This window comes from Coregonus lavaretus, assembly GCF_964263955.1.
Source record: "Coregonus lavaretus genome assembly, chromosome: 35".
Classification (NCBI taxonomy): Eukaryota; Metazoa; Chordata; class Actinopteri; order Salmoniformes; family Salmonidae; genus Coregonus; species Coregonus lavaretus.
The window spans coordinates 1079090-1105168 of NC_140022.1; the positions used below are offsets into that span (position 1 = coordinate 1079090).

General features: G+C 46.6%; 3 protein-coding genes across 5 annotated transcripts in view; 1 reads left to right on the forward strand and 2 right to left on the reverse strand.

Moving 5' to 3' along the window:
- Positions 1-1284: 1284 nt before the first annotated feature.
- Positions 1285-6573, forward strand: LOC311109618 (potassium-transporting ATPase subunit beta-like; the record flags this gene model as incomplete). The annotated part of the gene is made up of 7 exons (XM_084152547.1): positions 1285-1396; positions 2215-2343; positions 2973-3086; positions 3628-3827; positions 4009-4071; positions 5846-5938; positions 6415-6573. 7 exons carry the CDS (start codon positions 1285-1287, stop codon positions 6571-6573), a joined length of 870 nt encoding a protein of 289 aa, XP_084008673.1.
- A 453-nt stretch (positions 6574-7026) lies between these two features.
- On the reverse strand, positions 7027-19810 carry LOC311109650 (transcription factor Dp-1-like). Of its 3 annotated transcripts, none has more exons than XM_084152605.1 (12): positions 19700-19810; positions 17999-18081; positions 17293-17359; positions 16374-16477; positions 13565-13686; positions 11014-11185; positions 10664-10810; positions 10268-10336; positions 9969-10120; positions 9063-9229; positions 8890-8965; positions 7027-8659 (listed from the first exon to the last, which is right to left on the reverse strand). In XM_084152605.1, the coding sequence occupies exons 2-12, from the start codon at positions 18008-18010 to the stop codon at positions 8530-8532; spliced, it is 1218 nt and encodes a 405-aa protein (XP_084008731.1). In that variant the 5' UTR covers positions 18011-18081; positions 19700-19810; the 3' UTR covers positions 7027-8529. The 3 variants fall into 3 exon arrangements, with proteins under 3 accessions (XP_084008731.1, XP_084008730.1, XP_084008729.1); XM_084152604.1 differs by having other exon boundaries at positions 19315-19788; XM_084152603.1 differs by having other exon boundaries at positions 19626-19785.
- An 86-nt stretch (positions 19811-19896) lies between these two features.
- Positions 19897-26079, reverse strand: part of tmco3 (transmembrane and coiled-coil domains 3) — a gene marked incomplete at its 5' end in the record, with an annotated part of 14555 nt that continues 8372 nt past the window's right edge. The window contains 7 exons of the mRNA XM_084152711.1: positions 19897-20759; positions 20849-21078; positions 21323-21472; positions 22009-22088; positions 24879-25029; positions 25269-25464; positions 25992-26079. The exon at positions 25992-26079 is cut by the window's right edge and continues 30 nt beyond it. Of these exons, the coding sequence (XP_084008837.1) occupies positions 20932-21078; positions 21323-21472; positions 22009-22088; positions 24879-25029; positions 25269-25464; positions 25992-26079 (812 nt within the window). The 3' untranslated portion in view covers positions 19897-20759; positions 20849-20931. The remainder of the gene's footprint in view (positions 20760-20848; positions 21079-21322; positions 21473-22008; positions 22089-24878; positions 25030-25268; positions 25465-25991) is intronic.

Here is a 26079-nt window from a genome sequence, read left to right on the forward strand (position 1 = left end):
GGAGGACAAGAGGATGGGAAGGGAGAGAGAGAGAGGGAGGGAGAGAGAGCAAGAGAGGGAGGGAGAGAGAACGAGAGAGAGGAAGAGAGAGCGAGAGAGAGAGAGAGAGAGACAGACAGACAGGGAGAGAGACAGACAGACAGGGAGAGAGCGAGAGAAAGAGAGAGAGAGAGAGAGCGAGAGAGACACAGACAGACACAGACAGACAGACAGACAGACAGACAGACAGGCAGACAGACAGACAGACAGACAGACAGACAGACAGACAGACAGACAGACAGACAGAGAGAGAGAGAGAGAGAAAGACAGGGAGAGAGAGAAAGAGAGAAAGAGAGAGGGAGACAGAAAGGGAGAGAGAGAGAGAGAGACAGAAGAAAAGAGAGACAGTGGTAGCATTGATAAAAGTGCTAGGTGATCCAGGTCTATGGAATGTAGAGAATGAATGTAGAGCTAGTCCCATTCATACACAGAACGTCATCACAGCTGAAATGTTCCCACCGGTTTCTGACAATGTGTTCATGTCACCATTTCACAAGCAGTTCTCATGGAGAACCATTGACTAAAGTGTGGCCATTGTGGTTTCAATAAAAAAGCAGCATAATCATGATTTTAGAAGACATCCCATAATTCCATGGCAGCTCCCTGGACATATCATGCAGTTACAGAGTGGTAGAGTCTCACACGAAGGTCACACAGCCTACTTGGGTTCTGTTTGAGCAGCGGACCCAGGGGAAGTTGGGTGAGGTCTAGCTCACACCATGTTTGGCCCTGCCCCGTCCCCATCTGTCCCTATATCTGGACTGTTCTCTTATCACCACATATAAAAGTCTACTCCAAGGGTACACGGTCACATAGTGTATGTCACACCACAGAGAGAGGGGCGCTTGGAAACCAGCTGTACAGTAGTACAACGAGAGAGAGAGAGAGAGAGAGAGAGAGAGAGAGAGAGAGAGAGAGAGAGAGAGACAGAGAGAGAGGCGCTTGGAAACCAACTGTACAGTAATACGACTAGAAAGACAACAGTAGTACAGTATTAGAATACACTCTGAGAGAAACAGGCCCTCAGGCACAGAAACATCCCAAAAAGTGAAGGAACCAAGGAGAGAGAGAGAAGGACCGAGGAAATTAAAACAAGAGAAGTCCTACAGTTGGTTCCTCTCAGACACCAGGTGAGGAGTGAAGCCAGGTTGCCAGATTGTGGAGAGGTATCCTTCCTCCCTGTACAGCATCTCTCCAAATCTCCCACTGGTCTCTCTTGGTGTAGCTGGATCCTAGCCCACCAACATGGCAACCCTGAAGGAGAAGAGGACGTGTGGCCAGCGGTGTGAGGACTTCGGTCGCTTCGTGTGGAACTCAGACACTGGGACCATGTTCGGAAGAACACCTGAGAAATGGGGTATGTACTGCAGAGCGGGAAAGGTGTGTATCATGTGATTGTGTGGTGTGTGGTTGTGTGGTTGTGTGTGTGTGTCTGTGTTGGGAAATAAGCTGTTGTTGGTTTGTTGGAGTACATGCAATATTCACACTTTGTTGAAACACTCATCTAGACTGGCTACATGAGCTTAATGCACAAGAGACCCAAGTGTACAGAACTCCCACCTGACTTTGCTGTGTCCTTTGGATATCAGTGTGTGTAGTGTTATTTCAGTGTGTGTAGTGTTATTTCAGTGTGTGGACATTAGATTGAAGAGATAGCAGTTTGACTGGTAAGCTTGTTGGTTTGTGAGGGGAGACTTCTGCCTCTGACCTCTGGACGATCTCACATTGAGATAATCCACAGCTCTCCCCCATAGAGGGCACCTTGACCAACAGGCCACAGCAGTCATACAGACACATTGGACATTCAATTGGAAATACAGGTTTAAGTTACCAACTGCAACCGGACCACAGACAACCCAAGAGATGGCAGACTCCTTACCAACCCCTATAACCATCGTTGTTGAATGCAGCCAGGCAAGAGAAGTTGGCGAAAGCAGGAACAGACTGGTACAAACTGACTCTCTCTCTCTCTCTTTCCCTCCCTTTCACTCTCTCTCTCTCTGTCCCCCTCTCGCTCTCTGTCGCTCTCTCTCTCTCTCCCTCTGTCCCCCTCTCTCTCTCTATCTCTGTCCCCCTTCTCTCTCTCTCTCTATCTCTGTCCCCCTCTCTCTCTCTCTCTCTCTCTCTCTCTCTCTCTCTCTTTCTCTGTCTCTCTCTCTCTCCTCTCTTCTGTAGTGTACATCAGTTTGTACTATGTAGCATTCTATGTGATAATGACTGGCCTGTTCTCTCTGGCCATCTGGACTCTGATGTACACCCTGGACCCCTACACTCCAGACTACCAGGACCGCTTAACATCACCAGGTAACAGATGAAAAATAATGGCATCCTACTATTCCCTATATAGTGCACTACATTTCACCAGGGCCCATAGATTCAGCCCATTTGTAAAAATGGCCCTTCACTGTTTACTGCTCCCTGAAAAAGTCCATATTGTCCCTTACATCATTCAACCCTCCCCCTCTCTCTCCCTCCTCTCTCTCCCCCCTCCCTCTCTCTCTCCCCCCCCCACTCTCTCCCTCCTCCCTCACTCTCTCCCTCCTCCCTCTCCCCCCTCCCTCTCTCCCCCCTACTCTCTCCCCCCTCTCTCCCCCCTCCCTCTCTCCCCCCTACTCTCTCCCCCCTCCCTCTCCCCCCTCCCTCTCTCCCCCCCACTCTCTCCCCCCTCCCTCTCTCTCCCTCCTCTCTCTCTCTCTCCCTCCTCTCTCTCTCTCTCCCCCCTCTCTCTCTCTCTCTCCCCCCTCCCTCTCTCCCCCTCTCCCCCCTACTCTCTCCCTCTCCCCTCTCTCTCTCCCCCCCACTCTCCCCACCACCTCCCTCTCTCTCCACCTCCCCCTCCCTCCTCTCTCGCTTTCTCTGTAGTGTATGCAGTATGTGACCATATCTGGGATGGTGTTGGCTAACCTCTGCGTTGTGTGTGTGTGTGTGTGTAGGGGTGATGGTCTGGCCGCCTACATACATTGAGGAGGATGTAGTACTCAGCTACAACATGTCTGATAAAGCCAGCCAGAGGAAGATGTCCAACTGCCTCAGCAACTTCCTCAAACGTCAGTGTCCAAGATGAGACCCTATGTAGTGGACTACTTTTGGCCAGAGCTGAGGGTGCCATCACATTTCAGACTTTATCAGTCAATTACCTCAAACCAACCAACTACATGTGCTAGTCAATGCTTTGACTTCCCTGCATCACAAATAATTTAATCTCTCCATTTTCCCTCTCTCCTTCCCTCACTCTCCCCATCTATCACCCTCTCTCCTTCCCTCACTCTCCCATCTATCACCCTCTCTCCTTCCCTCCCTCTCCCTCCCCCATCTATCACCCTCGCTCCTTCCCTCCCTCTCCCCATCTATCACCCTCTCTCCTTCCCTCCCTCTCCCATCTATCACCCTCTTTCCTTCCCTCACTCTCCCCATCCATCACCCTCTCTCCTTCCCTCACTCTCCCCATCCATCACCCTCTCTCCTTCCCTCACTCTCCCCATCCATCACCCTCTCTCCTTCCCTCACTCTCCCCATCCATCACCCTCTCTCCTTCCCTCCCTCTCCCCCTCTCCTTCCCTCCCTCTCGGTCTGACTCCTCTCTCTCAGCCTACAATGACACGTCTCAACAGTCTAACTGTAACTGCACCCGGGGAGAGTACTTCAAACAGGAGAAGTTTGAGGCGCCACACCACACCAAGTACTCCTGCCGCTTCACCCAGAGCATGCTGGGACGCTGCTCCGGCCTGGACGACCCCATGTTCGGCTACAACGGCACCATGCCCTGCGTCATCATTAAGATGAACAGGGTGCGTTCACAATCACAAACCAGCTGGAAATATAACATTACCTTGTGTTATGTTATGCACATGACATTTACAACACGTGGGGATGTTATAACACGTGTTACTTAGTTATAACACATATTATAATACATTTATAACACGTTAGGAAATTGCGCTGATATACATTATGTTGTTTCTAACCCAGATCATCAACTTCCTGCCCAACAACGGGACTGGTATGGCTCCTCATCTGAACTGCACTATACTGGTGAGTATAAACCAAGATGGCTACTCAACACCAAAGCCATATATATACAGGTAAAAGTCAGTAAATTAGAATATTTTGAAAAACTTGATTTATTTCAGTAATTGCATTCAAAAGGTGTAACTTGTACATTATATTTATTCATTGCACACAGACTGATGCATTCAAATGTTTATTTCATTTAATTTTGATGATTTGAAGTGGCAACAAATGAAAATCCAAAATTCCGTGTGTCACAAAATTAGAATATTACTTAAGGTTAATACAAAAAAGGGATTTTTTAGAAATGTTGGCCAACTGAAAAGTATGAAAATGAAAAATATGAGCATGTACAATACTCAATACTTGGTTGGAGCTCCTTTTGCCTCAATTACTGCATTAATGCGGCGTGGCATGGAGTCGATGAGTTTCTGGCACTGCTCAGGTGTTATGAGAGCCCAGGTTGCTCTGATAGTGGCCTTCAACTCTTCTGCGTTGTTGGGTCTGGCATTCTGCATCTTCCTTTTCACAATACCCCACAGATTTTCTATGGGGCTAAGGTCAGGGGAGTTGGCTGGCCAATTTAGAACAGAAATACCATGGTCCGTAAACCAGGCACGGGTAGATTTTGCGCTGTGTGCAGGCGCCAAGTCCTGTTGGAACCTGAAATCTCCATCTCCATAGAGCAGGTCAGCAGCAGGAAGCATGAAGTGCTCTAAAACTTGCTGGTAGACGGCTGCGTTGACCCTGGATCTCAGGAAACAGAGTGGACCGACACCAGCAGATGACATGGCACCCCAAACCATCACTGATGGTGGAAACTTTACACTAGACTTCAGGCAACGTGGATCCTGTGCCTCTCCTGTCTTCCTCCAGACTCTGGGACCTCGATTTCCAAAGGAAATGCAAAATTTGCTTTCGTCAGAAAACATGACTTTAGACCACTCAGCAGCAGTCCAGCTCTTTTTTTCCTTAGCCCAGGTGAGACGCTTTTCGCGCTGTTTCTTGGTCAACAGTGGCTTGACACGAGGTATGCGGCAGTTGAAACCCATGTCTTTCAAGCGTCTCTTGGTGGTGGATCTTGAAGCCCTGACTCCAGCAGCTGTCCACTCCTTGTGAATCTCCCCCACATTTTTGAATGGGTTTTTTTTCACAATCTTGACTAGGGCGCGGTGATCCCTATCGCTTGTACACTTTTTCTGACCACAGTTTTTCCTTCCCTTTGCCTCTCTATTAATGTGTTTGGACACAGAGCTCTGAGAACAGCCAGCCTCTTCTGCAATAACCTTTTGTGTCTTTCCCTCCTTGTGCAATGTGTCGATGGTCGCCTTTTGGACAGCTGTCAAATCTGAAGTCTTCCCCATGTTTGTGTAGGCTTCAGAACTGGACTGAGAGACCATTTAAAGCCCTTTGCAGGTGTTTTGAGTTAATCAGCTGATTATTTTGTGGCACCAGGTGTCTTCAAAATGTAACCCTTACACAATATTCTAATTTTGTGACACACGGAATTTTGGATTTTCATTTGTTGCCACTTCAAATCATCAAAATTAAATGAAATAAACATTTGAATGCATCAGTCTGTGTGCAATGAATAAATATAATGTACAAGTTACACCTTTTGAATGCAATTACTGAAATAAATCAAGTTTTTCAAAATATTCTAATTTACTGACTTTTACCTGTATATATAAATACATCTGTGGCTCTGCTCAACATGGCTGCCCAGGAAGACAGTTTCACAGAACGTTCAATCTAGTCTGCCAACAGTATTTGATGGATGGTTGGTGTGTGTGCGCAGAGTGGCCATGCTAACATAGACATGATCGAGTACTTCCCCCCCAACGGAACCTTCGACCTATCCTACTTCCCATACTACGGCAAGCTGGCTCAGGTAACCACGACAACACTGTTTTCTTATATCTATGGAACTAATATCATTTTTTGGGAAACTCCAATGCATGGTGTATTCATTAGTCGAAATCTGTTGCAAAACGTTTTGCGATGTAATCCATTTATCGTTTACTAACGAATCTAACGGAAGCAAAAAGAGCAACACGGAACAAAACCCGGAAGGATCTACCTGCATCTGTCCAATACAAACTCTCATTTTCGTAGCAAAACATTTTCAGTTTGGAGTAAATGATTTCCGTTCCCAACAAAAATCAGACTAATGGATACACATCTTTGCCATGATTGTTAAAAACAGGCTTTGTAGCAGGTGGTCCCTATATCCAACTCTATGTATAAACATAATTGGTATGAACCATGAACCCCCCTCTTGGTCTCCCTCCACAGCCCACCTACGTTAACCCTCTCCGTCTCCCTCCACAGCCCACCTACGTTAACCCTCTCCGTCTCCCTCCACAGCCCACCTACGTTAACCCTCTAGTGGCTGTGAAGTTCCATCTGGTCAAAGAGAGAGAGGCTAAGATCCAGTGTCGTGTGGTGGCCCACAACATCGCCTATCAAGACTCCTACGAACCATACCAGGGGAAGGTGGTCTTCCTGCTGAAGGCTCTGAAATAATGTTACTAGCCAAGCCAATCTGGCAACCCAACCATCTAGGTCCTAACCATGGTTAGAGCCATAGAGTTGGATAGAGAGTTCCTCATCTTTGCTTTTGTGACAGCATGGGCAGTGCAGTTGAGGGCTTCCTCATTTTTTAAGTAGTCTGCGGGAAGAGCGCAATTAATATCTTCCCAATTTCTTCTTCCTCAACAAGTACTTCCTTAAACCATAGAAAGTCCCACCTGGTTTGAGCCGTCTATCCAAGTCTATGATCCCAACCATCTCTGTCCGAACAGTGGTTGTTTTGCTTCATTTTAGCAATCTCTTTTACAAAGCTTCTAGGAAGAGTACGTAATTTATGGGTATTGAGTGATGCTTGTATAACCAAGACATGCTGTATGCTTTGTTCACTCATTGTATCATAATGAAACCATCAATATTATTAAAATCCATAAAGACAATAACAATGTTCAAACATCCTCTATATTTTATTCTCTATAATTTCCAAACTCATTAGATAACAAAAAGAAAAAAGGTACGGTATTACGGAGTCGACATATTTGTTCAGTTTTACAAAAGTTCATTGGGGGTCTTTGTAGTGGACTCCCGTTTTGCCTTTTGACAAAATCCTGAAGAAGTCTTGAGCTTGTTTCAACCCTATGAATGGCTCCATCCTCCCAAAAAGTTATGTTCGTTGATCATACGCAGCTACTTCATTCCTCTGGGTGTCGTTCATTTAGAAACATTTTGGTACGTTTTGTCTCAACGGGCTGCCTGCCAGCCAGGCAGAGAACCCCTTCTGATTTATAACAACGTTCTCTTGAATCCAATTCTGAGGTCACCTTGCTTTGAGATGGGATGAGTGGCCTTGTCTCCTCTAGCGTCACACACAGGGACATTTGGCCTCTACTGTCTGTAGGTATTCACAGCAACACACAGGGACATTTGGCCTCTACTGTCTGTAGGTATTCACAGCAACACACAGGGACATTTGGCCTCTACTGTCTGTAGGTATTCACAGCAACACACAGGGACATTTGGCCTCTACTGTCTGTAGGTATTCACAGCAACACACAGGGACATTTGGCCTCTACTGTCTGTAGGTATTCACAGCAACACACAGGGACATTTGGCCTCTACTGTCTGTAGGTATTCACAGCAACACACAAGCACAGGGCCAAGTGACTGCCCAAAAACACACACTCACCAATCTTGAAAATAGCTGCCAGAAGGAAGTCACACACACACAAAATAAAAAAATATTACTACAAATAAGCAAAGTACAAAACACACACACACACACCCTCTCCCCTAGGAGATGTATAGGAAGTCATTTCCACTGTCATGTCAACGACTGACACCACTACTGTTCATAATGTTAAATACTGTAATACAGCGACACAAGGCAGATCTCAGAGGTTTCTGGAGGGAATCTTTCCGTGGCCGTATATCAGTTCACTCAAGAACCAAAAAAACAAGTATGGCAGGAGAAGGCTCCCATTTCCTGTAACGGGGAGGCGGGCTGAAGAGGAGCGCGTTGTGGAGATTACACTCTGATAGAAACACAGGTTCAGAAGCAGGAAAAAAAATAAGTTAATTCCCACAAAAGGCATTATACAGTCAGCGTCCTTGGCAGCAGAGACTACATTTCCCAGAAGGCCATTGCGTCGGTGCGCTCTGTGCATTCTGAAGGCAGCTGAGGAAGGAGAAGCAGGGGCAGGAGCCTCCTCGTAGATAGCTTGGTGGGGAGGAGGGAAGGCCTGAGATGGAGCCGGAGGGAGGGAGAGAGACTTGTTCATGGGATATGGGCTGCACGCATTCCAAATGGCACTAGTCCCAATACAGTGCACTACATTTGTGCCAATATGGCTCTGGTCAAAGGTAGTTCAGCATATAGGGAGTCATTTGGGACACACTTGGTTAAATCAGACTGGTCTGGTAGAGTTGGTTGAGTGAGAACGAAGAACTACTGATTTAATCATCGTCATCGTAGTCCTCTTCATCATCCTCTTCCTCATCTGCCATGTAGGACACAGGGGTGTGGCCTCGCGAGCCGCTGTAGTGTGACTCGTTGGAAATGGACGCCACTGTGCCATCGGCGCCACTGAATATACAGCAGGAAACAGAAGGAATTAGTTAGACCTTCCCGTTACATCACTACCTGTCCATGTAAATTTAAATTTAAAAGAGCTCAGAAAGAGCTCAGAGACCATAGAGTTGGATAGAGGGCACACTTGAAACAAAGCTTGTTTTAGCATGGGCAGCGCCTCTGAAGGCTTTCACCCTCCAGATAGGAGATGAGCTCTCAAGTACATCTCTATGGAAGAGACTCACCTTGTGTGATGGCGTCCTCCGTTTGTAGACGACGCTCCCGTGATGTAGACGTTGCTTATTGGGCCCGTGGCCATTTCTGGAGGGGGAGGGAACAGACACCATTTATATAGCCTCCTTTACACACTCCCAGCCCAAGTATATCAGGGTGCCATTTGGGCCGCAGTCCTACTGACCTGTAACATAGGGCTCCAGGGCTCTGGGCACCAGGGTGCGGGCTTCCTTCAGGTCCTCTGGGGAACAGCAGCCCACCTCCAGTCCACAAGACATCCCCATCCTCTTCAACACCTCTACGTCATCATGGATCTCAAACATGTTGTCAAAGTTAAACAGGTACTCAAACCTGTAGGGTGGAGAGTGGGAGGGAAGGAGAGGGATGGAGGGAGGAGAGGGATGGAGGGAGGAGTGGGATGGAGGGAGGAGTGGGATGGAGGGAGGAGTGGGATGGAGGGAGGAGTGGGATGGAGGGAGGAGAGGGTTGAGGGAGGAGAGGGTTGAGGGAGGAGAGGGATGGAGGGGAGGAGAGGGATGGAGGGGAGGAGAGGGATGGAGGGAGGAGAGGGATGGAGGAGGAGAGGGGTGGAGGGAGGAGTGGGATGGAGGGAGGAGAGGGTTGAGGGAGGAGAGGGTTGGAGGGGAGGAGAGGGATGGAGGGGAGGAGAGGGATGGAGGGGAGGAGAGGGATGGAGGGAGGAGAGGGATGGAGGAGGAGAGGGGTGGAGGGAGGAGTGGGATGGAGGGAGGAGAGGGTTGAGGGAGGAGAGGGTTGAGGGAGGAGAGGGATGGAGGGGAGGAGAGGGATGGAGGGGAGGAGAGGGATGGAGGGGAGGAGAGGGATGGAGGGAGGAGAGGGGTGGAGGGAGGAGAGGGTTGAGGGAGTAGAGGAGTTGGGGAGGCAGGTATGATTAGATGAGGTTTGGTGTTGTATTTGAAATCACTCCCATGATGCACTCACACCAAGGTGTCTCAAAGGGAGTTGGGATATGCAAATCTCTAGATATATTTCACCCATCCGTATAATACACCGGTGTGAAACAGGACAATGTAATGATCTGTGTATTACACCGTCTCTGGTCTCTTACTTGTCGTTAGAGATGCTGCAGTCGATGACGGTCCTCTTGGAGGTGTTGACGATGATGAAGGGGAGGTTGATGACAGAGTTTGGGGGCGGAGCCCTCCCCGCTTGCTGCTCCGCTGAACGGTTACGCTGCACCAGGCGCTTGAACGCTATTTGCTGCACCGAGACATTCACACAACGTTATGATACCGTTCAGTCAACGTCGTTGAAATGACATTCAGGCAACGTTGAAGCCACCAGCAAGACAGGGTGAGCTTCTTCTAAAACGTGTGTATGTTCCACCACAGTGAGTGGAGTGTTTACCTGTAGAATGAGCTCCTGAAGCTGAGACTGTTTCTGCTTGATCCTCTCTAGTCGTCTCTGTCTCTCCACCTGACCATCAGACAAATACATCAGGTTACAGGTGTCTCTGTGGGTCTGCTGTGGTGGGAAGGCCGATCCACCTGATCTCTTACCTCTAGGCTCTGACGCTCCTCTGCTGAGTTGGTGGGCAGGCCGATCCACTTGATCTCTTACCTCTAGGCTCTGACGCTCCTGTGCTGAGATGGTGGGCAGGCCGATCCACCTGATCTCTTACCTCTAGGCTCTGACACTCCTGTGCTGAGTTGGTGGGCAGGCCGATCCACTTGATCTCTTACCTCTAGGCTCTGACGCTCCTGTGCTGAGATGGTGGGCAGGCCGATCCACCTGATCTCTTACCTCTAGGCTCTGACACTCCTGTGCTGAGTTGGTGGGCAGGCCGATCCACTTGATCTCTTTCTTCTCTTTAGAGATGATGTTCATGGCCATGAGCACGTTGAGCGCATCGTACACACGCCGTCGGATGTTCTTCTGGTCGTAGGAATGCTGTGGATGGGAGAGAGAAAGGGTCTGTGTCTCAAATGGCACTGCCGTCGTTTCCCAAATGGCCTAATCCCTTCAGAGTGCACTACTTTTGCCTAGGGCCCATAGGGCCGCGCAGAATCTGTGCATCTTGAACTCTGATTGGGCTATTTGTTGTACGGATGAAACCCTGGTCTGATGGGTTTTTGATTGGCCGTGTGTCTCACCGAGTCGCCGGGCGAGAGGAGGGTGTCGTTGGCGCTGAACTCTGCCACGAGCTCGTCAGCCACCTCATTGTAGGTGGTCACGCCCTTTCTCTGCACCTTCTCACACACCTTCATGGAGAAATGCCTCAGCCCCTTCCCGTTCTTATCCCCCTTCTTACCAGTACCACGCTTCCTGGAACACAACCAACCACAGCAGGAATTAGAGAGAGAAGGAGCCAATCACAGCAGGATTTAGAGAGAGGAGAAGCCAATCACAGCAGGATTTAGAGAGAGGAGAAGCCAATCACAGCAGGATTTAGAGAGAGGAGAAGCCAATCACAGCAGGATTTAGAGAGAGGAGAAGCCAATCACAGCAGGATTTAGAGAGAGGAGAAGCCAATCACAGCAGGATTTAGAGAGAGGAGAAGCCAATCACAGCAGGAATTAGAGAGAGGAGAAGCCAATCACAGCAGGAATTAGAGAGAGGAGAAGCCAATCACAGCAGGATTTAGAGAGAGGAGAAGCCAATCACAGCAGGATTTAGAGAGAGGAGAAGCCAATCACAGAAGGATTTAGAGAGAGAAGGAGCCAATCACAGCATGAATTAGAGAGAGAAGGAGCCAATCACAGCAGGAATTAGAGAGAGAAGGAGCCAATCACAGCAGGAATTAGAGAGAGGAGCCAATCACAGCAGGAATGAGAGAGAAGACGCCAATCTGAGCAAATTAGGTTGCGCGACCCCATGTGGAGTCACCTGACATGAAAATGGGTCACGGGAGAGTTTTCATACCCCCCCCCCAAAAAACGACCTTCTTTGTATCTCAAAATCATTGTAAGGTGGTTAACCTTAAAATCTAAATAAAAATTACTTAAACCTAAAATATCAAATTCAACCAGAGTGCCCTTTTTTTTTTTATTTTTTATTTTTTCACCTTTATTTAACCAGGTAAACCAGTTGAGAACAGGTTCTCATTTACAACTGTGACCTGGCCAAGACAAAGCAAAGTAGTGCAACAAAAAACAACACAGAGTTACATATGGGGTAAAAAAATTAACATAAAGTCAGAGATACAACAGAAAATATATATACAGTGTGTGCAAATGTAGCAAGTTATGGAGGTAAGGCAATAAATAGGCTATAGTGCAGAATAATTACAATAGTATTAACACTGGAATGCTAGATGTGCAAGAGATTATGTGCAAATAGAGATAATGGGGTGCAAAAGAGCAAATTAAATAACAATATAGGGATGAGGTAGTTGGGTGGGCTAATTTCAGATGGGCTGTGTACTTAGAGGAAAGGGCAGCACTTGAACATGTGCTTAACAAGTCACATAAGTAGCATGGACTCACTGTGTGCGTTAATAGTGTTTAACATTATTTTTAAATGACTACCCCATCTCTGTACCCCACACATACAATTATCTGTAATGTCCCTCAGTCGAGCAGTGAATTTCAAACACAGATTCAACCACAATGACCAGGGAGGTTTTCCAATGGTTCGCAAAGAAGGGCACCTGTTGGTAGATGGGTTAAAAAAAAAAAAGGCAGACATTGAATATCCCTTTGAGCATGGTGAAGTTATTAATTACACTTTGGATGGTGTATCAATACACCCAGTCACTAAAAAGACACAGGCGTCTTTCCTAACTCAGTTGGTGGAAGAAGGAAACCGCTCAGGGATTTCACCATGAGGTCAATGGTGACTTTAAAACAGTTACAGAGTTTAATGGCTGTGATAAGAGAAGACTGAGGATGGATCAACAACATTGTATGGTGGTGGCTGCATCATGTTATGGGTATTCTTGTCATCGGCAAGGACTAGGGAGTTTTTTGGGATAAAAAGAAATGGAAGAGCTAAGCACAGGCAAAATCCTAGAGGAAAACCTGGTTCATTCTGCTTTCTAACAGACACAGGGAGATTAATTCACCTTTCAGCAGGACAATTACCTAAAACACTAGGCCAAATATACACTGGAGATGCTTATCAAGATGACATTGAATGTTCCTGAGTGGCCTAGTTACAGTTGACTTAAAGCTTGAAAATCTATGGCAAGGCTTGAAAATGGCTATCTAGCGATGATCAACAACCAATTTGACGGAGCTTGAAGATTTTTTTTAAGAATGGGCAAATATTGTACAATCCAGGTGTGCAACGGTCTTACAGACTTAACCAGAAAGACTCACAGCTGTAATCTCTGCCAAAGATTATTCTAACATGTATTGACTTGGGGTTGAATAATGATCTTATGAAGATGTGTTTTATTTTCCATAAAACTTTTTTTTATAAATAATGATTCCACTTTGACAGATTATTTGGGTAGATCGTTAACAAAAAAGAGACAAATAAATCAATTTTAATACCAATTTGTAACAACAAAATGTGGAAAAAGTCCAGGGGTGAATACTTTAAGGGACTGTATGTACTGACATCTCAATCTCTTAACGAGAGAGAGAGAACTTTCCCGAGAAGCCAGCCAGCCTCCCTGCTGAGAATTTACCTAAAGCTGACCCAAACGGCCAGGTGCCCTTAACCAGCATGAGTGTTTGTATACAATTGTGTGCGTCTTACCCGGTGGACCAGGGCGAGGCATCAGGGGGCTGGCTCTGTGGTCTGTACTGGGTACTGGGTGTGTGAGGGCTGCCCATCATCAACCCCCCTGACCCACTGGGCCTCTGAGGGGTACCCATCACCTGAGACAGAGGGAGGGACAGGTAACTATGCAGACATTACATAGGGAGGGACAGGTAACTACGCAGACATTACATAGGGAGGGACAGTTAACCATGCAGACATAACATAGGGAGGGACAGTTAACTATGCAGACATTACATAGGGAGGGACAGTTAACTACGCAGACATAACATAGGGAAGGGCAGGTAACTACGCAGACATTACATAGGGAGGGACAGGTAACTACGCAGACATTACATAGGGAGGGACAGTTAACTATGCAGACATTACATAGGGAGGGACAGTTAACTACGCAGACATTACATAGGGAGGGACAGGTAACTACGCAGACATTACATAGGGAGGGACAGTTAACTACGCAGACATAACATAGGGAAGGGCAGGTAACTACGCAGACATTACATAGGGAGGGACAGGTAACTACGCAGACATTACATAGGGAGGGACAGTTAACTACGCAGACATAACATAGGGAAGGGCAGGTAACTACGCAGACATTACATAGGGAGGGACAGGTAACTACGCAGACATTACATAGGGAGGGACAGTTAACTATGCAGACATTACATAGGGAGGGACAGTTAACTACGCAGACATTACATAGGGAGGGACAGGTAACTACGCAGACATTACATAGGGAGGGACAGTTAACTACGCAGACATTACATAGGGAGGGACAGTTAACTACGCAGACATTACATAGGGAGGGACAGTTAACTACGCAGACATTACATAGGGAGGGACAGTTAACTACGCAGACATTACATAGGGAGGGACAGTTAACTACGCAGACATTACATAGGGAGGGACAGTTAACTACGCAGACATTACATAGGGAGGGACAGTTAACCATGCAGACATAACAGAGGGAGGGACAGTTAACTATGCAGACATTACATAGGGAGGGACAGTTAACTACGCAGACATTACATAGGGAGGGACAGTTAACTATGCAGACATTACATAGGGAGGGACAGTTAACTATGCAGACATTACATAGGGAGGGACAGTTAACTACGCAGACATTACATAGGGAGGGACAGTTAACTACGCAGACATTACATTTAACAGCCATACATTAAATGTATGAGCTTCTTTCAAAGCCCTGAGGAGCGACCTCTAAAGCAGTTCATCTACACCCTACTAGAAGCTATGGAGGCTAGCCAGAGCAACACATCACGGCTAGGGGATTAGATATGTCTATAGAACTAGAACTCCTAGTGTTTCTATTGCCCTGCATCCCTCTCTAGCTGAACCCTGAGCTCTGGGGCTTGGCCTCATTAATAGGATGATAATGGTGATGAGGGAGCTCTTATAATCCCGCTGACTGAAGGGTTTGTGATCAGCTTATGCACACACACATGCACGCAGGTCACACACAGGCACGCAGGTCACACACAGGTAACGCAGGTCACACACAGGTAACGCAGGTCACACACAGGTAACGCAGGTCACACACAGGCACGCACAGGCACGCAGGTCACACACAGGCACACACAGGCACGCAGGTCACACACAGGCACGCAGGTCACACACAGGTACGCAGGTCACACACAGGCAAGCAGGTCACACACAGGCACGCAGGTCACACACAGGCACGCAGGTCACACACAGGCACGCAGGTCACACACAGGCACGCAGGTCACACACAGGCACGCAGGTCACACACAGGCACGCAGGTCACACACAGGCACGCAGGTCACACACAGGCACGCAGGTCACACACAGGCACGCAGGTCACACACAGGCACGCACAGGCACGCAGGTCACACACAGGCACACACAGGCACGCAGGTCACACACAGGCACGCAGGTCACACACAGGTACGCAGGTCACACACATGCACGCAGGTCACACACATGCACGCAGGTCACACACATGCACGCAGGCCACACACAGGCACGCAGGCCACACACAGGCACGCAGGTCACACACATGCACGCAGGTCACACACATGCACGCAGGTCACACACAGGCACGCAGGTCACACACAGGCACGCAGGTCACACACAGGCACGCAGGTCACACACAGGCACGCAGGTCACACACAGGCACGCAGGTCACACACAGGCACGCAGGTCACACACAGGTCACCCTGCCTTGCTCAAAGTTAATATGAAGGCTTTATCGCCATGGAGACATGGGAAGCCCAGTGCTTCACTAGTAGTAGCAGAGGAGGAGAGGACAGGGGCCCTCAGACAGGAGGAGGAGACGACAGGGGCCCTCAGACAGGAGGAGGAGACGACAGGGGCCCTCAGACAGGAGGAGGAGACGACAGGGGCCCTCAGACAGGAGGAGGAGACGACAGGGGCCCTCAGACAGGAGGAGGAGGAGAGGACAGGGGCCCTCAGACAGGAGGAGGAGGAGAGGACAGGGGCCCTCAGACAGGAGGAGGAGGAGAGGACAGGGGCCCTCAGACAGGAGGAGGAGGAGAGGACAGGGGCCTTCAGACAGGAGGAGGAGGAGAGGACAGGGGCCCTCAGACAGGAGGAGGAGGAGAGGACAGGGGCCCTCAGACAGGAGGAGGAGGAGAGGACAGGGGCCCTCAGACAGGAGGAGGAGGAGAGGACAGGGGCCCTCAGACAGGAGGAGGAGGAGAGGACAGGGGCCCTCAGACAGGAGGAGGAGGAGAGGACAGGAGTTCTTAGAAATGAGGCTGCTACTAGTGTTAGTGTTGTGTCTCACCATGTGTGGGGCGATGTTGACGTTGGAGAGCCCCAAGGTTTTGGGAAGCAGTTGTTTCCCCACAGAGAGGGACTGAGGGTGGACTGTCACCAGGGACAGGACACCTGGAGGGACAGGAACAACACTGTTAGAACACCAAGGCGCGTCCCAAATGGCACCCTATTCCCTATATAGCGCACTACTTTTGAATAGGGTGCCATTTGGGATGCAGCCTCGCTGTTGTTATGGGGGAGGGGAGGGAAGACTGTTAGAACAACACCAAGGGTGAATCTCTTGTCTTTCCCAGCCTCCTCTGGCAAAACACATTGGAGGATCTGAGGTTCGGACCTTCTCCAACCTGCTTTGAGATGGAGCAGGGGAGAGAGAGGATCCCAGGGATCAAGGAAACACTATTGAGATTAGGGTTGTCACGATACCAGTATCACGATACTACACCAGATTTCCCATGGCAAAAAAAGAAAACAGGATTTAGACTAAACTCTATGGTCCTATAAAAACCTACTGTATGGCAATTGTGGGTGCTATAGCTGGCCAAATAAACAAATGTGACTCAAGGTGACAACATAAGGACCGTTTTCCTCACGAAATTCAATCTGCTTCATGTTTTGTTTCCTTGCCACAGAAATATCACGATACTGGTTTCGTGACAATCCTAATTGAGATTCACCCCAAGCTCCCTGGAATCACTTATGACATGATTGGCCACAGAGAGAACATCTCAACAGGAGGCAACACTGCCCTCCTCTGTTAGGCGAGAGTCACAGTCTACCATCAACTCTCATTCTGCAGGAGTAGCTCTAGTACTGCCATCCTTGGCCAAGTCTTACTCCTCCATGCTCCTCAACGCCAGTGTTCACCAGTGTGCAGCTCACCTATATTAAAATAATTAGGAGAAACCCTGAGTGCTGTAGCTACCTACCTTTGCTGGGACTGAGGTTCTGGTTGTAGAAAACCTTCATCTCTCCGTTGGCACCGATCCCAGCCGCCTGGAGACGACAATGTTCTGTTATGGCCACCCCACCACACTGTCGCCATGGAAACACCAGTAGCTACAAACTTCTCTAGATTCTCTTCTCACTAGTCGGCTTTATACTAGTCTGGAGCTAGGAGGTGCTGCTGGACTGAGGTCAATGGATTACTACGTTTGTTTACTGTGAGAGTGTCGCTCCGTTTCCATGGCAACCTTTGAGTGTGAGCAATTGAGCATCAAATCGGTGTACACTTTAGAGTTTGAGGACCTCCGCAACCATCTTAAACACTGTGTGTGTGGGTGGGTGTACACTGGAAGGAGATGGTCAAGTGACGATTAAAGTGGTTTGTCGGTTGATTATTGTATAACAGCAAGCAACTAAAATCAGTAAGTACCAACAACCACTTGTTATGGTGAAATCCACCAATGCTAAATCAGGAAGTTGATATGGTCTTCAAAGTAACTTAGCCTGTACCACTCAAACCACAAAAGGAAGTCCATTAATCTAGTGATGTGTCAGTTCTTCCCTGAAGCAATGACCTAAAACTGGATCTAGTTGGTTGAGAAAAAAATCAAATAAAAAGAGGGTTCCACTATAGAATTAGTACTAATTCTAATTGTATGGCTTGCACACTAACACTGGCCCAGAACTCACATCCTTTGCCATGATATCAGCTCCTATGGGTGGGAGATAGAGTCTTCTGGAAGGTTTCTTTGGGATGTTCAGCAATGGCTTCCCTACAGCAAAATATGGAAAGGGGAAAAACGCCTTCAGATAAGTGTTATAAAACTGTAGGATTGTAGAAGAAATGCAGAGTAGACATTCATTGTAGATTGGCTAAACATTCTGTTGAACTTGATTTAACAAGGTTGGAGTAGGCTGGCCACCTATATCCCTGAGGGATTCAAACCACAACACTCCACTAAGCCGCATGGAAGCTTTGGAAACAACGTGGTTACAACATAAGTCGGGCTCCACACTCAGTTATTGCCAAATTTGGGGCACTGAGAACAGAACATAGGCCTAACCGCGTAAATACGACATAAGGTTCCCATAGCCAGACAGGGGAAGCTCAACAACAGTTACTTGGATCCAGAAGCTGACAACGTATTACTCAACATACACAAACACACTACACATTTGGTTGAAACTAAACTACCTAGCTAACAAGTTCGATGGCACCAAAATGATTGCGCTCTCAGCGTGTTTCATTCGTGGTTTTATCATATTTAAAACACATTTTCATCGCTTGAAATAACAATTGTCCAGCTACTTTTTTTCGATCAGAACTGTTCCCAATCATACATGTTTTGCAGCTTGGGCTAGATATATTTATCTAGAAAGTTAGGTGTACCACCATTGTGCATGTTTAAAACGCGAATATTAGTTACCATCAACTAGTTACTACGACCCTTCTCACTCGTTATTCTTGATCCGCAACTCCCAGTTGCTGCAGCCAAATTAGGAGAGGAAGAGGTCGTCGAAATCAACCTCCAAACAGGGAACTAGCTAAAACTAAACGTTAGCGAAGCAAACATAATAAACTAGAAAGTTAGCCCAAACGCTTCAGAATCCAAGATCACCAGATCAGATGTTTTCAAATTAGCTAGTTACCTGCATCTTTACAAAGACAGACAGTAATCGAACGAATGACTTGTAGCAATTTCAGACAAGATGGTTGCTTTGCAAGTTTGACAGATGGCTAGCTAGCATGTTGTTTGCCCTAAAGTTAGCACGCAACATGCTAGTTCGTTCTCCCTATCGACACTAGTTATTTATTAGCTAACGTTAGCTCATTGCAACGATGGGAGTTTGGTTTGAATTAATAGCCAGTCAGCTAACGTTAAGGTAATAGTTTGCTAAACCCGCTTTTGGGTTAGACATTAATTAGTTAGTAACTAACTTAACGTCAATGTGGACAATAGTGTTTTATTTACGGTAGAGTGCACTCACTAGCGAACGTTACCTACCTGTTAGCTAGAAGCCGAGTCAGCCATTTTTGTAGCCAGCTAGCTAAAAATTAAGCTAATATACTTTACATTTCGTACAGCTGTCTAGCTAAGTTAACTACCTTACCTATGGGTAGAAATGTGATAGAATGACATGCCACAATGCAAACTTATTTCGATTTTGCTTAGCTAGGCGGCTTCGAATGGTCTCTGCTTATGTTCGATAGCGTTAGGTGCAACAGTCATACATTTGATTGACAGTGACGTTAGCTAACTAAGCTAGTTAGCTACTTCTACCCTACTAAAACTGAAACCCAGCGAAATAAACGTACTTGCTCAGCGTACAAATGTAACTATATCTCCTACTTCATAAATACATCAATGAAGTGGGAAGAATTAAAGTCACTTTTCTGATTAATCGCCGAGTCAGAGGTAAGCGTTTGTCCCAAACTCCGACTGAGATGTCCGGCTGCTGAGCTTCCAGAGTTGTGCGACAGACTGTACACTCCAAACTGAGCTTGGCGGTGTCTGAAATGTGAAAGAAACTATTGGATACGCACAAAGTAAACGTCATCACGCGGGAAGCATAGACCACACCTCCAGAACGATATCAAAACATTTCATTGGACGAGACAGACAATATTCAACTATAACATTATCAAAACAGGACATCTCCCTAACCAATAAACCAATATTTTAATAAATAGGTGCATATTCCAATATTTTGAAATTACATGATGTACAACATTTTGTATTTTGTTGAATATTGAACAAACTCCAACCTAACACAACATCATGTAAAATGGGGATTTCTTGTGCTTGGAATGACCCCCTTATTTCCATTGTAACGTTTATAAATAATCTAACTATGACTGGCCTGATAAATGCAATGCTATATCTTTATTTCTCCGTTGCATGATTTATTAGGAGGAAGTCTTCTAGTTCTAGTCTTTTCTTCCAGTCAGGCTACAGTACAGTATACCGTACAAACAGAAGCAAATCATTGAGCCGTTATCATATAAAACAGTCATTGGAACATAAGAAAAATAAACATTTTACAGCATTAGATGCCATAGGAGTGCAATAATGCGTACATAATGTAAAGCCCTGATATAAACAACCCATACATACCGTTTCTATACGTCCGCGTTTGGTTAGAATACTGACACTTTACAGTATCAGCTTAACATTCAAATGGAATAAATGGAAAGTTGAACAGTTAACCTCGGCCTGTGTCTTTCTCCCAGGTTTCATCCAGATGAAACTGATCCATATGCAGCCACAGACTAATTAATATTCCCTTGAAGGGAATATGTCATCACCGTCAATGTGACGTTACAAACCAAAGGGCATTCCCATCAGGGATCCCTTCATAACTACTGTAGGACGTGAGTGTAGGAATGATAGTTAAGAAAACAATGAGTACATGTAAACCATTCAACAATGATCGCATCTCAAATGGCACCCTATTCCTTATATAGTGCACTACTTTTGACCAGGGCCCATGAGGGCTCTATGTAGTGAATAGGGTGCCATTTTGGACGCAGCCAATGACCCAAAGATAATAGGTAATTACTATTTTAACCATGGAATGAGGGAGAATGACCTTTGACCCTTTTGCAGGGCCCCTATTGGGCTTCAGTCTGCTGGGTGTGGCAGCAGGGGGGGCGGGCGGGCGAGCGTCTTGCGTTCGGCTCGAGGGACCCACTTGTGTGTGGCAGCTCTCCACAACACCGGAGCCAGCAGAAGACTCAGAGTGGTGACACTGAGAACCAGCAGGTACACCTGAGGAAGAAGAGGGCAGGGATGGAGAGGTGAGAGACAGAGCATACATACATATTTGTATTCTAGATCCTGTATACCATCTCTTGATTGATTGGATTGTTTGTATGTATTCATCTTGCAATTGCCATAAACATCTTCAAGAAGTGTCTAGGGGTAGTGGCTAGGGGTACTGGCTAGGGACTAGTTGCTATTGTTTGATTTGGAACTGAGCATCGAGTGGTGGTCAGTTAGTCGGTAGAAGTACCTCTCTGGAGATGATGCCAGCTCGGCGGGCGCGGCTCCCCAAGACGAAGGAGAACTCGCTGACCTGCGCCAGGCCGGCCGACACTATCCAACGGATGTGGCGAGAACCCTTAGGCAAGATGGCCGACAGCACCAGCACCGCCATCAGGAACTAACAGGGACATGGAGAGGAAGAGGTGTTTAATTAGAGAGAGTGAGGGACAGAGGGAGAGAGAGAGAGAGAAAGAGTGAGAGAAAGACAGAGTGAGTGTGAGTGAAGTAGTAAGTGAGAGAATTAAAGGTTTAAAACAACAACTAGCATACCTTCATGATGACCAGTGAGAGAGTGGTTTAAAACAACAACTAGCATACCTTCATGATGACCAGTGAGAGAGTGGTTTAAAACAACAACTAGCATACCTTCATGATGACCAGTGAGAGAGTGGTTTAAAACAACAACTAGCATACCTTCATGATGACCAGTGAGAGAGTGGTTTAAAACAACAACTAGCATACCTTCATGATGACCAGTGAGAGAGTGGTTTGAAACAACAACTAGCATACCTTCATGATGACCAGTGAGAGAGTGGTTTAAAACAACAACTAGCAAACCTTCATAATGACCAGTGAGAGAGTGGTTTAAAACAACAACTAGCATACCTTCATAATGACCAGTGAGAGAGTGGTTTAAAACAACAACTAGCATACCTTCATAATGACCAGTGAGAGAGTCAGCACCACCAGGATGGTCAGTTCGTACAGGACAAAGGTAGGAAACACATGGAGACCTGCAGTAGTGGAGACAAAACATAGAGACCTACAGTAGTAGAGACAACATAGAGACCTACAGTAGTAGAGACAACATAGAGACCTACAGTAGTAGAGACAACATAGAGACCTACAGTAGTAGAGACCTACAGTAGTAGAGACAAAACATAGAGACCTACAGTAGTAGAGACAACACAGAGACCTACAGTAGAAGAGACAACACATAGAGACCTACAGTAGTAGAGACAACACAGAGACCTACAGTAGAAGAGACAACACATAGAGACCTACAGTAGTAGAGACCTACAGTAGTAGAGACAACACAGAGACCTACAGTAGTAGAGACAACACATAGACCTACAGTAGTAGAGACAACATAGAGACCTACAGTAGTAGAGACAACACAGAGACCTACAGTAGAAGAGACAACACAGAGACCTACAGTAGTAGAGACAACACAGAGACCTACAGTAGAAGAGACAACACAGAGACCTACAGTAGTAGAGACAACACATAGACCTACAGTAGTAGAGACAACACAGAGACCTACAGTAGTAGAGACAACACAGAGACCTACAGTAGTAGAGACAACACAGAGACCTACAGTAGTAGAGACCTACAGTAGTAGAGACAACACAGAGACCTACAGTAGTAGAGACAACACCGAGACCTACAGTAGAAGAGACAACACAGAGACCTACAGTAGTAGAGACAACACATAGACCTACAGTAGTAGAGACAACACAGAGACCTACAGTAGTAGAGACAACACAGATACCTACAGTAGTAGAGACAACATAGAGACCTACAGTAGTAGAGACAAAACAGAGACCTACAGTAGAAGAGACAACACATAGAGACCTACAGTAGTAGAGACAACACATAGACCTACAGTAGTAGAGACAACACATAGAGACCTACAGTAGTAGAGACAACACAGAGACCTACAGTAGAAGAGACAACACATAGAGACCTACAGTAGTAGAGACAACACAGAGACCTACAGTAGTAGAGACAACACAGAGACCTACAGTAGTAGAGACAACACAGAGACCTACAGTAGTAGAGACAACACAGAGACCTACAGTAGTAGAAACAACACAGAGACCTACAGTAGTAGAGACCTACAGTAGTAGAGACAACACAGAGACCTACAGTAGTAGAGACAACACCGAGACCTACAGTAGTAGAGACAACACAGAGACCTACAGTAGTAGAGACAACACAGAGACCTACAGTAGTAGAGACAACACAGAGACCTACAGTAGTAGAAACAACACAGAGACCTACAGTAGTAGAGACCTACAGTAGTAGAGACAACACAGAGACCTACAGTAGTAGAGACAACACCGAGACCTACAGTAGAAGAGACAACACAGAGACCTACAGTAGTAGAGACAACACATAGACCTACAGTAGTAGAGACAACACAGAGACCTACAGTAGTAGAGACAACATAGAGACCTACAGTAGTAGCGACAAAACAGAGACCTACAGTAGAAGAGACAACACATAGAGACCTACAGTAGTAGAGACAACACATAGACCTACAGTAGTAGAGACAACACATAGAGACCTACAGTAGTAGAGACAACACAGAGACCTACAGTAGAAGAGACAACACATAGAGACCTACAGTAGTAGAGACAACACAGAGACCTACAGTAGTAGAGACAACATAGAGACCTACAGTAGTAGAGACAACACAGAGACCTACAGTAGTAGAGACAACACAGAGACCTACAGTAGTAGAGACAAAACACAGAGACCTACAGTAGTAGAGACAAAACATAGAGACCTACAGTAGTAGAGACAACACAGAGACCTACAGTAGTAGAGACAAAACAGAGACCTACAGTAGTAGAGACAACACAGAGACCTACAGTAGTAGAGACAACACACAGAGACCTACAGTAGTAGAGACAAAACATGAATAAAAGCATCAAATAACTGCACAACAGGCAGCATATAAACAGCCATAGAGAGATATGATGCTAAACAGCCATAGAGACAGAGATATGATGCTAAACAGCCATAGAGACAGAGATATGATGCTAAACAGCCATAGAGAGACAGAGATACGATGCTAAACAGCAATAGAGACAGAGATATGATGCTAAACAGTCATAGAGAGACAGAGATACGATGCTAAACTGCCATAGAGACAGAGATATGATGCTAAACAGCCATAGAGACAGAGATATGATGCTAAACAGCCATAGAGACAGAGATACGATGCTAAACTGCCATAGAGACAGAGATATGATGCTAAACAGCCATAGAGACAGAGATATGATGCTAAACAGCCATAGAGACAGAGATACGATGCTAAACAGCCATAGAGACAGAGATATGATGCTAAACAGCCATAGAGAGACAGAGATACGATGCTAAACAGCCATAGAGACAGAGATACGATGCTAAACAGCCATAGAGAGACAGAGATACGATGCTAAACAGCCATATAGACAGAGATACGATGCTAAACAGCCATAGAGACAGAGATACGATGCTAAACAGCCATAGAGACAGAGATATGATGCTAAACAGCCATAGACAGAGATACGATGCTAAACAGCCATAGAGACAGAGATATGATGCTAAACAGCCATAGACAGAGATACGATGCTAAACAGCCATAGAGACAGAGATACGATGCTAAACAGCCATAGAGACAGAGATACGATGCTAAACAGCCATAGAGAGACAGAGATACGATGCTAAACAGCCATAGAGACAGAGATACGATGCTAAACAGTCATAGAGAGACATGATGCTGCAGACTGCAGAGGGGAAGCTTCAGTTCTGACCAATGGAGGCGAAGAAGATGATGGCGAGGAAGTCTCTGATTGGTTCGATGCAGCCCATGACCTCTGTGGTGCAAATCTGACCCTGCGAGGAGAGAAGCGCTCCAGCCAGGAAGCAGCCCAGCTCCATGGAAATGTCCAGGAACTCAGTCACCTGGGAAAAGCCGGGGGAATAACATCATTTGACATACAGTTGGTAGAATGGATATAGTGTAACAATCTATATCATAAACTCCCTAATGATACAGCATTGCTTTGTACTGGAATGTCCATTCTAGTACTTCTGATTCTACAGGAAACATATTCTCTGTTGGAGAAGAGGGCTACATCTCCTAGAGGTGCGGAGAGGAGAAGATAGAGGACAGGGGGAAGAGTGAGGAGGGGGGTACGTACGGTGAGCATGAGGAATACGAAGGCAGCGATCCCCAGAACCAGGATCTCCTTGTTGCCTTTAGACTCAGCATGGAGCTTCCTGTAGTATGGACCAATCAGGAAGGACTTGAGGAGAGCACACAGCAGTAGCACCACAGCCAGAGAGAACAGGACCTGGGACAGGAGCAGGAGGACACGCATACCCCCAAACAGAACACTACAGAACACAGGATAGAACACAGAACACCAGCCTCACAACACAGAACACTAGTTAACAGAGAGAACAGAACCTGGGCTAGGAGGAAAGAACACAGGACAGAAGACAGAACAGAACCCTCAGAAGACAGAACACAGGACAGAACCCTCAGAAGACAGAACAGAACCCTCAGAAGACAGAACACAGGACAGAACCCTCAGAAGACAGAACATAACCCTCAGAAGACAGAACAGAACCCTCAGAAGACAGAACACAGGACAGAACCCTCAGAAGACAGAACACAGGACAGAACCCTCAGAAGACAGAACACAGGACAGAACCCTCAGAAGACAGAACACAGGACAGAACCCAACAGTATTAATCATTAGAACTTCTAACACCATCTTTGGAACGACATACCTCACTAGCATGAGACAAATTGTGGGACAGGTTGAGTTAGACTGTGCAGGTGTGTTTACCCAGCAGGTACTATATGTACACAGGGTGTGTCTAGATCCTAGTGTATATACAGCTGTGTGTTAGCTCACCTGCCCAGGTCACCAGATGACACCTGTATGAGGGTGGGCATGACGGCTATGAACAGACCCAGCTGAACATCCTGCATCACCAACATCC